Source organism: Gnatocerus cornutus, chromosome 4 (assembly GCF_029298725.1).
Source record: "Gnatocerus cornutus isolate USDA-ARS CGAHR chromosome 4, icGnaCorn1.1, whole genome shotgun sequence".
Classification (NCBI taxonomy): Eukaryota; Metazoa; Arthropoda; class Insecta; order Coleoptera; family Tenebrionidae; genus Gnatocerus; species Gnatocerus cornutus.
The window spans coordinates 4,484,928-4,499,813 of record NC_142236.1 but is presented as its reverse complement, the minus strand read 5'-3'; the positions used below and the strand labels follow the sequence as shown (position 1 = coordinate 4,499,813).

General features: G+C 33.1%; 1 protein-coding gene across 18 annotated transcripts in view; it reads right to left on the bottom strand.

Moving 5' to 3' along the window:
* The window catches only part of cac (calcium voltage-gated channel subunit cacophony), a 47,032-nt gene extending 32,535 nt beyond the window's left edge, over positions 1–14,497 (bottom strand). For 15 of the 18 annotated variants that reach the window (XR_015770047.1, XM_088034701.1, XM_088034697.1 and 12 more), the window contains exons 1-11: positions 13,887–14,007; positions 9,701–9,801; positions 8,917–9,072; positions 8,640–8,863; positions 8,383–8,486; positions 5,739–5,854; positions 5,519–5,680; positions 5,267–5,299; positions 2,101–2,313; positions 1,626–2,053; positions 1,306–1,576 (exon numbers count right to left, since the gene is read on the bottom strand). Coding sequence is in view for 17 of the 18 variants with exons in the window: in XM_088034701.1 (XP_087890827.1) it covers positions 1,306–1,576; positions 1,626–2,053; positions 2,101–2,313; positions 5,267–5,299; positions 5,519–5,680; positions 5,739–5,854; positions 8,383–8,486; positions 8,640–8,863; positions 8,917–9,072; positions 9,701–9,801; positions 13,887–13,912 (1,834 nt within the window). In the remaining variant the exon portion in view is untranslated. Of the gene's footprint in view, positions 1–1,305; positions 1,577–1,625; positions 2,054–2,100; positions 2,314–5,266; positions 5,300–5,518; positions 5,681–5,738; positions 5,855–8,382; positions 8,487–8,639; positions 8,864–8,916; positions 9,073–9,700; positions 9,802–13,693; positions 13,795–13,886; positions 14,027–14,077; positions 14,184–14,257; positions 14,432–14,480 lie in introns of those variants that run through there. The other 3 variants (XM_088034710.1, XM_088034695.1, XM_088034699.1) reach the window with 3 other exon arrangements.
* Between the last annotated feature and the right edge of the window lie 389 nt (positions 14,498–14,886).

Genomic DNA, 14,886 nt, shown 5'->3' with positions numbered 1-14,886 from the left:
TCACACTAAATCAATGAGACTGGGAGTGTTTATTACAGCCAGTCTGTTTATTAAATGCACCAAGTTACTAAATTTTTAAAAACGAAATTGACTTTTTGGATCTTTCATTTACGGAGAAATCAAAAATTTCCTATCTTCTCGTATTAAGTCGAATAAATTGGTTAATTTAGACGCTATGGTAGTGCATGGATCTTTAAGCTATTACTTTTAAAACGTCATTAAGTATGTCAAATACAAAATTTTAGAACAAACAGTAAAATTTTTGGATTTTTTTATTGAGGAAACCTAAAATTTCCTACTACTTTTATTAAATTGCACAACTTTGTTATTACTTAATGAGACTTGGAATTGTAATTACAGCTAGTACGCACATTAAGTCTACCAAGTTACAAAATAAACTTTTCCGAATTTTTTATTTTCCTGGGAGCCAAAAATTTGCAACTTTTTCTTGTTAGGTCTCATATTTTTGTTAATTTGACACTATGATAGTAGATTTTTGTGCTATGATTACTTTCAGTATGGTTGTTAAGTACGCCATAATACATTTTTTTTTAAGAAAGAATAGATTTTTTTGAATTTTTTTTGAAGAAACCAAAAAGTTCCAACTGATTTTAGTAAATCGCTTAACTTTGTTATTTTTAGCACTAAATCAATGAGACTTTGAGAAATTTTTACAGACAATACATTTATTAAGTCTAGCGAGTTACAATATTTTGAAACAAAAAATACATTTTTTGAATTTTTTTATTTAAAGAGAAACCAAAAATTTCCAACTTTTTTTATTAAGTAGCATAAATTCGTTAATTTTGGCGCCACAATAGCGAATCTTTAAGATATGTTTATTTTCAAAACACCTATTAAGTATGTCAAATTACAAAATTTCAGAACAAAAAATAGACTTTTTGGAATTTTTTTGTTTGCAGGGAAACCAAAATTTGTAACTTTATATTTGTTAATTTTGACACTATGATAGTTAATTTTTGAACCGATGATTACTTTCAGAACGATTATTAAGTACGCCAAATTACAAAATTTTAGAACAAAGTTTTGAAATTTTTTATTTTTTGAGGAATCCAAAAATTTCAAACTGGTTTTAGTAAATTGCTAAACTTCATTATTTTTAACGCTAAACTTTGAGACATTTTTACGGCTAGTACGCCCATTAAGTCTACTAAATTACAAAACCTTAGAGCAAAAAATAGAATTAAAAAAAATTACTAAAAACGAACATAAAAAGAGTTAGAAATATTCATATTTTTTTTATAAGTTGGCACTCCTGAGCAGTTACTTAAACAAACCACTAACCTTCCATCTGCAGCGCCTCCATTTCCTTTTCCAACTCCAGCGCTTGTTTCTCCTTATTTTCCTCCGCTTGTTCCTCCTCAGCAGCTGTCAGTTCTTGGGCATTAGCTAAGTTATCTACGGCGATAGCCAAGAACACGTTGAGCAAAGTGTAATTTCCGAAGAGCATAAGTATAATAAAATACAAAGAGTATACCATCCCTCCATCATCATGACCTCCAGTGGCTACAATTCCATAATACATCACTTCATTCCAGTCTTCACCGGTTAATATCTACAAGAAAAAATGTTAAATTCCCGAAGAAGAACCTAAAAGAACGTACTTGAAATACTGTTAAGAGTGCGATCGGAAACGTGTTGAAATTAGTCGGCGGTGTTTCATTCTCGAAGTTGAACTGTCCACCGAAGAGCTGCATGCCGAGCAGCGCGAAAATAAGAATGAACAAGAAGAGGAGGAATAGTAAGGAAATGATGGACCTCATTGAATTGAGCAGAGAAATAACGAGGTTTCTTAGTGAGGACCAGTATTTGGTTACTTTGAAAATACGCAAGAGTCTCAGGGCCCGAAGCACGGACAACCCAAAGGAGCCTCCTTTAACTTCCGACCAGATGACCTCAAAGATGGAGCCTGTAATGACCACGCAGTCGAAACGGTTAAAAGCCGACTCGAAGTAGATCCTGGGACCCAATGCGTACATCTTGATGAACATCTCAGACATGAAAAGGCCCAAAAATACATATTCGGCAATATCTGCAAAAAATGGTAAGTTCTTCGGCTCCAACACCTCTTAGACTCACATAAAAAGTCCGTCAGCCACGGTGGTTGTCCGTGGTACTCGACGGCGACGCAAAGAGTGTTAAAAAAAACCAACACGATGACCGACCAGTAGAACCATTGGGTCTTGACCATGTGGCGGATGGCGAAACGAAAACGCTTCTCGGCTCTCCAGAAGCTGGCGCAACCTCCTGGACCTTGGGCGCGGGTTTTCATATACGAAGTCCGACCGAATCCTGTTAAAAATACTAACTTCAACATGTGAAAATTTCGCGGAAATTGTCGTGAAATTAGCCTTTGTTGGGATGCTACCACATGACAAAACTCCTACTCTAGCTACTGCTTTTAGCACGATTCTAACTAACTTTACTACAAACGAGGTTTGAAGTCTTCTAATTCTGGCACAATGGAGCTTCAGCCAAAAGCTGACCTGTGAAGCTTTCCTTGTTGGAAAAAAGCAATTTTCTAAAATGGCGTACAATTGGGGATTGTAATATTAGAAAATTACTCGGGCAAAATTGCAGAAGTAACGCATCGATCATGTAACCCTAGAACGATAAAGTACGAATAATTATGAAATGATTGAAATGAAATCAAATGATTAGAGTAAAGAAGAAGCAACACAGGTCTGAAATAGTTTTAACGAAGGGTAAACATTTCACAGATTTTTCTTAGTCTAATGCGCTGATTTCAAGTTGGCTTGCGGCAATTTGCGTCGCCAACTTAAGATCAGCCTCTATGTCTAAATTTGAACAAAAACAACGATTTTATAGCGCTGCATTTTTGCATGACGATGACTCAGCACATTACGAAAAAATTCTTTTTTACTTGTTTTCTATTTTTTTTCTTTTTGTATTCTTCTATTTTTAGACCATTTTTGTTTTTGATGTTTTTACCCATTGTTGTATGTTGTAGCCATTTCATTTTCTTTTCTTTTCTTTTCTTTTTAGTACTTTTATCAGTCATCTTCCCGCTCTTTGTTGCCCTTTCTATTTTGTGATTTTACAATTACCTTCTTTCTCTCTTCCTCCTTTTTTTCTAACTTTTCTCGTTTTTATTTTGTCTTTCTTTGTATTTTATTTTTTTTTTCTATTTTTTTTATACTCCTGTTTTGCGCGTTCTTTGTTTTTTTTTCGTTAATTCTTTGTTTCAACCTTTTGGATTTAGGTTTTTCTATTTATCACTTGTTTTGATTTTTGTTGTTTTATCTTTTATTTTCCTGTTCCTTTATTCTTTTCATTTTTTACAATTTTCTTTTTCTTATACGCAATCTTCTTTCATTTTTGCATTTTCGACTTTCTCCTATTTTCTTATTTTATTCAATTCTATTTATTTTCCAAATTTCAGCGTTTGTCGTCAGTTTCCTGTTTTTCTTTTCTATATTTTCTATATTTTATATATTTTTTCAAATAAACTTAATCTATTGCTTTTTCCTTTCTTCTTTGTCCAACTTTTTTCACTCACTTTAATTTATCTTCTTATTCTCCATCTTTTTATTTCTATATTTTTGTCATTGTTCATTTTTATTTTTGTTTTTTTCAGTTTTATTCTCTCTGTGTGCTGTTGCAATTTTTTGTTGTCTTCCTGCTTATTTTTTATCTTACAACGATTTTCTCACTATTACACCAGTTCAGATTAATTTTTTTCTTCCATCTTTCGTTTTTATAACTTTTTTATATAAACTTTGTCAGTTTCTTTTACTCTTCTTTTTTATTTAAATTGCATGTCTCTATTTGTATACTTTCTTGACCATTGCTTATCTACTTATTCTTTTTCTTTTAATTTATTTTCTTTCTTCGTTGTTAATATTCGCCATTTGTTCTTTTTTTTGGTTTATTCTTTTTGTGTTCGTCTGCAATCTTGTCTTTTTATTTTTATGTTCTTTGTTCTTCTTGTAACTTCCATTTCATGTAAAAATGTTATTATTTCGTATTTTTCATTTTCAGTTTTTTATTTTCGCAGTTTCTTTATTCCTTTTTGTCTATCTATTCTTAGATTTTTACTTCGCACAGGCTTTAATTTTTTATTTCAAGTTTCCCTATTTCAAATCTTAGAAAATTGTTTTAAATTACCTTGTGTCTTCGTATTTTCATTTTTTTCTTCTTCTTATTTAATTTTTTAGCATTTTTAGCATCAGATCAGAAAAAAAGTCACACTTTGTCAATCAACTTCTGATCAGAAAACGATCATGCATTCAAAAATAAGTTAGCTAGAACAAAGAAACAAAGAAGATAGTAATCAAAATAAAAACAGAATTATCAGAAATCAGAAAATTTGATTGAAAATAGATAAATTTGTTGCAAAATCAGAATTTAAATGTAACGCAAACAACCCGAAACATGAAAAATTTCACAATTTGGAAACCAACTTCTGATCAAAACAGTTATAGCGATCAAAATGCTTAGATAGAAAAGAATAAGATAGACGAAAAAGTTATTCATCAAAAAGTAGACAACACTAGTAAAAAAATTATCAAAAAACAGAATCAGAAATCAGAACGAGCACTACCTGAACAATGATCAAAATTGAATTGACTTTTTTAACCAACCTGATCATAAAGTAATCATACATTTGAAAATACGTTTGCAACAACGAAAAAGCAATGGATATAGTAATCAGAATAGAAATTGAATTATCAAAAATCAGAAAATTCGTTGTAAAGGCGATAGATTTGTTGAAAATCAGAATCAGAATGTAACGAGCACAACCTGAAACATGATCACATGTGAGCAGAAGAAGAAAACTCACACGTTGTAAACCTACTTCTGATCAGAAAGCGATAATACTTACATACGAAAAAAAGTATGCAACAAAGAAGAAACTGATCGAAATAGAAATTGAACAATCAGAAATGAGAAATTCGAAGAAGAGCCGATCAGAAAGGAATACAATTTTAATCATTTTGACTTTAGTTCCACGGTCCACTTAATAGCTCATATTAATTAATAATAATAAAAAAACTAACGATGATTAAGCAAAAAAAAAACAAAAAGACACAAATAGAACAAAAGAAACACTACGAAGAAAATACAACTAATCTTGTAGATAAGCTCCAATTTTTTTTATGTTTACCCTTCAGAAAATCAGAAAGAACCCGCAGTATAAGCACTACAGAGAATTTAGTATCAGCTAAACAAATCAATTCTAACGATCGTATTTTACAGAATATTTTCCATCAGTTTGGCATACCTTTGCTGTTTTTCTTAGACTCTGTAAGAAATACTGTGGATTAAAACAGAATATCAGTTACAAGTAAATAGAAAAATTTGATGAAAATGGATGAACAAATGGTAAAACTCGTCCTCAAAATCATGCACGTAATTCTCTAATAAAAGATCTAATAGTCTCCCCTACCAGTATCGAATTTTTCTATATCTGAACTGTATAAAAATAGAGTGACTATATTTGAGCTATTATAATAAATAATTAAATGTTTCTTACCATCATCGCCCACTTCTTCTTCCTGTTCCTCTTCTTCCGTGTCGGTACTTTTGCTTTTCCCCATCTTCTTCAATTTCTTTTTCTTGGCGGCGCGTCGCCGCGCCTCCATAATGTGCAACTTTTCTTCTTCCGTCGTTCTTTCTTCAGCTAGAATAACTTCCTCTGGAAAAGTAAAATTTGTTAGTTTTTCTTCGGGAAGAACAAAAATCGAGCGACTAACCTGCTTTACATATCCACTGTACATAGCCGTTGAGTTCTCTTTCTAATTGCGCCTGTCTCCGCAACTTTAAAAATTCTTGTCTATTTTCTACTTTTTCTCGTTCTTTGGCAAATTCACTACACCAAAAAGCAAGCATTAATTTCTAGCTTAAATAAGTTATTATTTGGGATTAAAATAGCCACTAGCGGTCAATACCATTAAATCGATTTTACTCTGAATCAGAGGCGGATTTCGCGAAAGGGATCGGGCGCTTAAATTTAATAAAAAAAAACAAAATTTTGACAATTTTGAGAGAGAAAAGACAAAAACGGAACAGATTCTAAAATGTTGTCTTGTCTTTTGTTCCTGTTCTTTACAACTCTTTTCATTTTCTCTATTTTTTATGATGTATTCCATTTTGTTCACTGTTTTATTTTTAATTTTATTCTTTTGTCTTTCTCATTTTTTTTCTCTCATTTTATTTATATGTGATTATTGCAATTTTTTATTCTATCTATTACATACCTTCTTTGTGTTATTCGATCGCTTTTTCTTTTTCTGTTTATTTTTGTCTTTTTGTCTGTCAATTTTTATTTTTTAACTGTTACCTACTTCGTAGTCACTTTAGGTTCCAACTGTAATTTTTAGTTACTCTTCTTTCTAATCTTATCACATTCTTTATTTTATTTGGTGTTTTTTTATTCTCATTCTAACCCCACAAATATTCCTATTTATTCCGTTCACTTTTTCATAAAAATTGTATCTGTTAATTTCCCTCTTTTTCATAATTTCTTCATTATCTTCAACGATTTTTTCGACTCTCTAATCATTTGCTATTCTTCTTCTTTTAATTTATATTCATTTTTCATTTTTTATGTTCTACTTTCATTTTTTTTTATTCGTTTTGTATTTTTCTGTGGTCTTTTTTGTGTCTTTCTGTTGATCTTCTGTTATCTTCACTTTTTGTTTTTAGCTCATTCTACTTCTGTTTCTGAGCATTTTACTTTTATTTTTTTCTCCGGTTAATTTTCTTGTCCCTTTTTGTATATATTTATTAATATTTTCCACCCTCTAATTACCTACTTACTCTTTTTCTTTTAATTTATATTCTTCGTTCATTTTTTTTTCTAATTTATTCTTCTGTAGTATTTTTTTGTGTCTTTCTGTTGATCTCCTGTCTTCTGCGTTCTTCACATTCTGTTCCATTTAACTCTTTTTACTTCTATTTTCATTGTTCCCTGGTTTTATTTATATTATAGCAGTTTCTTTTACATTTTTCTTTCTTTTTAGAGCTCCACATTCAAAATTGTTATTTTTTTTCTGATCTCATTTTGTTCTTTCGTACAATCTGTACACTTCTATCACCTTTTCTTCTTAGTCTTTTTAGAGCTCCAAATTTTATTTTCAATTTCTCTTCTTTCCAATGGTATCACATTTTTTATGTTATCTTGTCTTCCTCAAATATTTCTAATTCTTCTACTTATTTTAATTTATTTCCTTCTCTCATTTACGGTATTTTTCATACAAATTTAATTTTAATTTCCTCCTTCTTGTTCGATTAATTTTGTTACCAATATTTTTCACCTTCTGATTACCTACTTATTCGTCTTCTTTTCATTTATATTCTTTCTATATTCTATGTTCTAGTTTCGTTCTTTTTCCTTTTTCTCATTAATTATGTATTTTTCTGTAGCCGTTATGATGTTTTTCTGTTGGTTTCCTGTCCTTCTGCCTTCTTCACATTTTCTTCTTTTTACCTCTTTCTGCTTCTGTTTCTAGCATTTTATTCTTTGTATTCTTCTATAACCTTTTCTCCTTGAATCTTTATATTTTAGTCTGCCTTTGCCTTCTTCAATTTTAATTATCTATATTGTACTTGGTAATCCTTTTTGGACTCCAAATTTAATTTTGTGTTTTTTGCCTTTTTTACTTTGTTTTTTCTTATTCTCATTCTTCCTTATCCCTCAAATATTCCTATTTATTCCAGTTATTTTAGTTTGTTTTCTTTTTCTATCTTTCGATCTTTTTCATTCAAATATTATCCGTTGATTTTCATCTTCTTTGATTAATTTTCTCCATCTCCATTTTCTGTTCTTTTTACCTCTGTCTACTTCTATTTCTAGAATTTTATTCTTTCTCATTTTTTTATTTCTCCTCTTTCTGTTAAAATTTTTGTTTTTTTTTCTGTATATTTTTCGTTGTGTTTTTATTCATCAATTGTTCCTTCCTAGTCTTTTCTGTCTCCAAATTTGTATTTTAGTTTCATTTATTTATAATCTTATCACATTTCTTACTTTATTCTGTCTCTTTTCATTTTCATTTTTCTTTATCAATTGGAAAATTTACATCGAATCTAAAAGTTAAAACAATATACAAAAGAAAACTTAAAAAAAATCCAAAACAAAATGAAAAGAATATAGAAAACATATACGCCTTGTTCCCCAACCGAGCTAAATCCGCCCCTGTGCTAAACGCAACTAGCCATCAACAATTTAAACCTGCATCAGTTATCCATTGAAGATATCGACCGAAACTTTCAACAAACATGTTTTTAGACCTCGTTCGGTGAAATTGAGCTCTGCGCTCGACGCGCAATCTCTCGTTTGAAAATTCACTGGATTTTGAAAATGTACTAAAATTTAAAAAAAAAATAAAAAAAACTTACCCGCTGAGTACACCGAGAACCAGATTCAACATGAAAAACGAACCCAAGACTATAAGTGGAACGAAATACATCCAGTTAAACGTGCTGCCTACTGCATCATTCATCTGCAAAAAAAAAGTTAGTTGGTACCACTGCTGACTGGTTTTGACGTTTTGGAAGTGTCACGTGACACTTACTGTCAGTGGTAAAGCTGAGATGTTAGTCAGGTGTACCAACGCGAGAGTAAAAGTGTTGCCAACTCAATAAAAAAGTCTTACCCAGTACAAAATCGACGTCCATCCCTCCATGGTAATACATTGGAATACCGTGAGCATAGCAAATCCTATATTATCAAAGGATGTAATGCCATTATTGGGGCCTTGCCACCGTTCCAAACAAACGGAATTTCCGTCTCGACACCAATTGCTCCCCTGAGCCCGGGCCTGCGTCTCATTATCAGTATTGCACGGTACTTCCAAGTCCCCTTCTTTGGCTATCTCATCTAAAAACATCAAAATCCAAAAATTTCCAAAAAAAAGTCAAAATTTGACTTACCTATATCGTAGAGACTGTAGCAAGTCCTGTGAAGGGCCCCCGAGTAAAACTCCAGTCCAATAATCGCGAAAATGACGATCGCAAACAACACCAACAAACCGATCTGAAGCAAAGGTGCCATAGCCTTGATGATGGACTTGAGTACAACCTGCAGACCTGGATTACCACAAATTAACAGTGTCTTGTTTGGAATCTAAGGTTGGATGTGTTGAGAGTGTCTTTTGTTCGACCAGAAAGTCGTCGTGTCAACACAAAGAGGGAAGAAGAGAGAAAAAGCACCAGAGTTTAAGCTCTAGACTATACGTAGGACTACTTTGCATGACCTAAATGCGACAGTCTACTACCGGATGCTCAAGAAACGACAACGAAAGGGTGAGTTTCGCTGCGGTTTCAGGGTGAAGGCGTCTTGCTTTGGCCGCACACACGAGGAATTTTACTTTCCATCCCTTGATAATTTTAGACACGTCATGGTAAACGTGGCGAAAAACCACACTAGGTGGATATCAAACGTGTGATGTTTATCCCAACGAAACAATCTAATTGGTTAATTTTACCACGTGATCTCTGTCTGTGGATGCCGTTGGTCAACTCCGCGTAAGAGAGATAAATGGAAGCCTTACAAAAAGAGAAGACCAACGGAACAGCGAAATCCATCCCGCAATGAAGTTCGGTACGTCATGGTATACGTAGCGCAAAACCGCCCGTGAGTGCAACAAAAGCAAGATTTCCGCAGCATCGTGACGAGAAGAGTCAGCTCGAAGACATCTACTTTTCATCTACTTACTAGGGATGCCAGAGACTAGCTTGAGAGGTCTTAGCACTCGAATAGCCCGCAACGTGCGCAGATCCACTGTTACGAAATCCTGAAGGAACAACGTCAGACACCTGCAAAACACTAGCCTCTAGCCATTCATCTACTTCAAAATACAACTATGCTATATAACTATGTGTTAAATACGAATACACTAAATGTAAACGTACTAAAACTGATGCGACCTGAAATAAAAACAACACACAGCAAAAGAAAAAAATATATAATAACTGACCATCGTCTCTGGCCGCTTTAGTAGTTGTGGAACTTTTGTAATTGTACTGATGTGTGTAATCAAAATCCAGTCCGCTACAAACGATAAACAATGCTCGAAACTAAACATCCAAAGGTAGGACAGACATTTAAGTAACATTCATAGTAGAAATTTCGATAGTGTACTTCATTTGCAAGAATTGAACTCTTCAGATCTTCAAGGTCGGGGCTATTATAGACGGCCGATAAATCGATATGTGTGATAAGCGGAACTTCAACACGACAGCTGAATACGGGACGAAAACAATGACGATGGACTTGAAAGCCGGGAGATAATGATATGGGGACTAATTTAACGGGCTCGTTTAGTCGCATTTTACGCGTTTTTCCATTACTACACTGTCCTTAATGCATGATTTTCATGTTGGTTTTTTCATAACACCTGCTGACATTTATTAATGCACGATTTGTTATCACTTCTTCGGTCTTTGCGGAAATTTTTTACTACCACTGCTTCTTTTCTTCTTGTAGTCGCTCTATATTGTCTGTTTATCGGAAAAACCCAAAGAATATGGACATTGTAGAAAACCCTAAAAATTACCCAAAAGTCTGAAGGGTCTGAAAGATCTAAATTATCTCAAAAATGTCAAGAATTTTAAGTATCTAGGATGTCAAAGAACTCGAGGATATCAAATATCACAAACATCTCAAATACATCAAAGACTTCAATAATCTCAAGGACCAGAAATATGTGTACAAAGGCAAGGATTTCAAGTATCTCACGGATCTCAAGAATCTTAAAGATCTCAAATGTCACAAAGATCTTAAAGACAACAAAAATTTGAAAAATATCAAGAACCTGAATTGTGAAGAAACGCAAAAATTTCAAGTATCTCAAGGATTTCAAAGATCTCAAAGACATCATAAATTTTAATAATCTCAAGAACCTGAAAATTGTGAAGGAACGCAAAAGACTTCATGTATCTCAAATATTTCAAAGATCTCAAGGACATCAAAGAATTCTAAAATCTTAAAGACCTGAAAATTCTGAAGATATGGAAAGATTTCATAAATCCCAAAAATCTCACGAATCATAAGACTCTCAACAATCTCAAGGATTTAAATAATTTGAAAGTTCTAAATTTAAAGATTCAACAAAATAAGGAACATTTCAAAAATTCCCGAGAATCAAAGACATTTGAAAAATCCACCCATTTCAAGGTTCTCAAGGATCTCAAGGATCTCAAAAATCTCAAGAATCTTAAAGATCATAAAAATTTCAAGTATTTTTAGGTATCTTAAGGATCTCAAGAATTTCAAGCATCCCAAAGATTTTAAAGCTCTTAAGAGTCTCTAGAATTTTATAAATTTGAAAAATTTGAAAGATCTGAAAGTTTTAAATTTGAAGAATTAACAAAATGAAGAACATCTCAAGTCAAAATCTAGAAGCATCTGGAAGTTTTTGAGAACTTAAAATATGTAAAAAATATATCTAAAAGATCTAAATCATGTAAATATTTTAAAAGATTTCAAGAATAAAAAATACTAAAACTAAAGAAAATCTGAGGCATTTAAAGATTTTGCTGATTTCAAGGTTTTCAAAGATCTCAAGAATATCAAGAATTTTAAAGATATAAGAGATCTCAATGATCTCAAAGATATCAAGAATCTCAAAATTTTCAAAAATCGAATCTCCTGAATCTCAAGAATTTCAAAAATCGCAAAGATATTAAGAATATCAAGAATTTCAAAAATCTCAAGGATCTGAAAAATCCGATGAATTTCAAGGATCTCAATGATATTAAAAATATCAAAGATTTAAAGAATCTCAAAAATTTCAAAAATCTCAAGAAACTCATAAATTTCAAGAATCTCAATACATCGTTTCAAGAATCTCATAGATCTCAAGGATTTCAGGGATTTCAAAGATACCAAAGACATCAAGGATATCAAGGATTGCGAGGATCTTAAGGACCTCGAAGTATCCAAAACTTTCAAGAATCTTAACAATTTTATGAATTTGAAGGATTTAAAAGACTTAAGGCCGGTTTATACAATAATTTAATTAAAATTAAGTTAATTTCGCAACTAATTTGACGATTAATGACCTTAGATTTGCGGAAAACCGATCACATGTCACTTTAACATGATGTTAAGTATTTAATTAAAATTTAAGATTGAACATAGCTTCTGTACACCGGCCCCTAAATGTTTAAAACAGATTGTTAAAAAAAAGAAAAGAAAATTTGAAGAAAAAATGTAATAATTTAAAAAAATCTGTATAACAAAAAAAAATAGAAAATTAAAAGCATTTAGACAATCTATAAATTTTTCAGAACTTAAAATATGTAAAAAAAGATCTAAAATGTCAAAAAAATGTAAAAATTTCAAAAGATTTCAAGGAGAAAAAAAGTACTAAAATCACACAAATCCAGAGAGTCCCGAGCATTTGTAGAATCCACCGGATTTCAACATTTTCAAGGATCTCATAAATCTCAAGGATCTCAAAGGATTCAAGTACATATTTCAAAAATCTCAAAGATCTCGGGGATTTTAAAGATATCAAGTATTTCAAGAATCTGAAGAATTTGAAAGATAGCAAAAATCTCAAGAATCTTAACGATTTTATGAATTAGAAACATGTGAAAAATCTGAAAGTTCTAACCTTAGAGAATCAACAAAATGGAAGAAATCTAAGGTAAAATATCTAAAATTCTAAAACCTTTGTATAAAATGGAGGACATTTGGAAAATTAAAACCACTTAGATCATCTAAAAAATTGTGAGATCTAAATTATGTAAAAACTTTTGATTTGATGACAAGTAATATACCAAAAACACAAAAACCTTAATAGGCCTAAAAAAGTTAGCTAAGACCAAAATCCATAGAATCGTAAAAATTTGAAAAAGCTGGCAAATCCAAAAAGTCTAGGAAATTCAAAAAAAATATTATAAATTTAAAAATCTAGATAAATTAACGAATCTTTGGCGAAAAAATTGTAGAAATTTAATGGAATTTGGAAAATTAGAAACATTTAGACAGTCTGAAAGAGAACCGAAAAATACAGAAAAATCTAGAACAAATCTTGATAGTCCGGATTTTTTTTAAAGAGAGTCTTTCTAAGGACTTTGAAGATTCCTAGAGCCCAAAGATTTTAATAGAATCTCACAAATCCACAGCATCTAAACAATTTAAAAATTAAAAAAATAGTGTCTGAAGATGCAGCAGTTTCCCTAAAATTTCTTTTTTGTCTTCCAAACGTTTGCTTCTAAACGAGCCCGTTAAAAGCACCGCGCGCTGTTCTACCCCCACCGCCGCGGAGTGGGGATAAAACCGGTATATAAACGAAGCACGAAACGCGGCGCTCAGTGCATCTCCTAAACCCGCCCGTTTCAGACGCATTAAAGACATTCTTTCAAATGAAGCATCCAGTGATACCACTAGCTATAAAAATATCTACAAATAATAAAACTGAAATAGATACTGATATGCATCGAGCACTGTCTACCTACAAACGTTATACAGACATGCACACCGCGGCGCAATCAGTAGAGTAATGGCTGAAAAACGAAGACATCGACAGTACCCAAAACTCCTATCCTACCGTAATAATAACTGTAAAAGTATAAGGTAGTGTATTGGTGGTGTATCTCTAATTGCTATAATCTAAAACCGTCTAATTAGTCTAGTTTGGTCTAAAGCGGGCCTGAACTAGACAGTTAGAGTGGTGGTTAATGACGTTTCGGCCCTTACTTGGGATCCTGGACACCAACTTGAGTGGTCGCAACACGCGGAATGACCGTAACATCCGCAGATCAACGTCAACGTTCGCTTCGGCAAAAACTGTCATAGACCTGACAAGATTACACATACAGTACATAAAAACACATCGATAACAGTGAGTTGCCTGAAATTACGTTATAAAAGGGAAGACTAAACCACTTACCCCGTAAGCACCACAAAAAAATCCATGATGTTCCAGATGTTCCTAAGGTACGAGCCTCTATGGAGAACGAAACCTAACGCTAAAATCTTTAACGAAGCCTCAACACAAAAGATTCCTAGAAAGTAAACTTCGGTTGCCTCCTAAAACAGAAATTCCGCAATTTGGGGACAAAACCACTCAAAACCACTTACTAGTTTTTGTGCTAACAAAGTCTTGTCGTGATTGGGCAGGTGCTCCTCCAGTGCCAGCACCACACAGTTGGCTATGATTGTCAAAAGCACGGCGTATTCAAACGGAGTGAGCTGCGGTTAAGGAAAACAAAACAGAAATTTTCGAAAAAAAAGTCAAAATTTTCCAAAATAAAAGGATATGGCCACTCGATGATGAAGCGCGTGTGTCTACGAATAATGTTCTCCTCGGAGAACAGGAACAAAGAGCTGGGCCCCTGCCCTCCTGCCGCGCTGGCGCCTCCCATGGTATCAGCTGCGCCCGCCCCCGTCTGCTGCTGCACCGCCTGTGCCGCCGCCTCCTGCGCTGCAGCCAACCTGCGAACAAAAACTAACTGTACTAAACTGAAAAATACCAAAACTTTACCTAAGAGACTCCGCCAGCATCGTTTCATTGGACAATTCCGGTTGCACAAATCTGGAGTTTTACATTTGTCACAGCTCGGAAATCCCGGTTCGACTGCCCATAGCTAGGCTAGTACGTGAAACTGGCATCATCATCAGGATCCAGACGGCGCCCGCCGTTTATTTAGACGTCGCCGCCAACGCGGAGCCGCCGACTGGATATGGGTTACCGAAGCGGCCGCTGCTTGACATCGATAATTGCAAGACGAGCCTATCAAGTTGTGATTGGGGTTTTACGCGTGTTTTTACGATTGGTTGGGTGCTAATTTGTTAATTAATTAAGTTATTACGAGTAATTTGTGAGTAAAAGTGAGTTTTTTTATTGAGGTAGTTTGGAATTTTTCTGCGAGTCATAACATTTAAAAAAA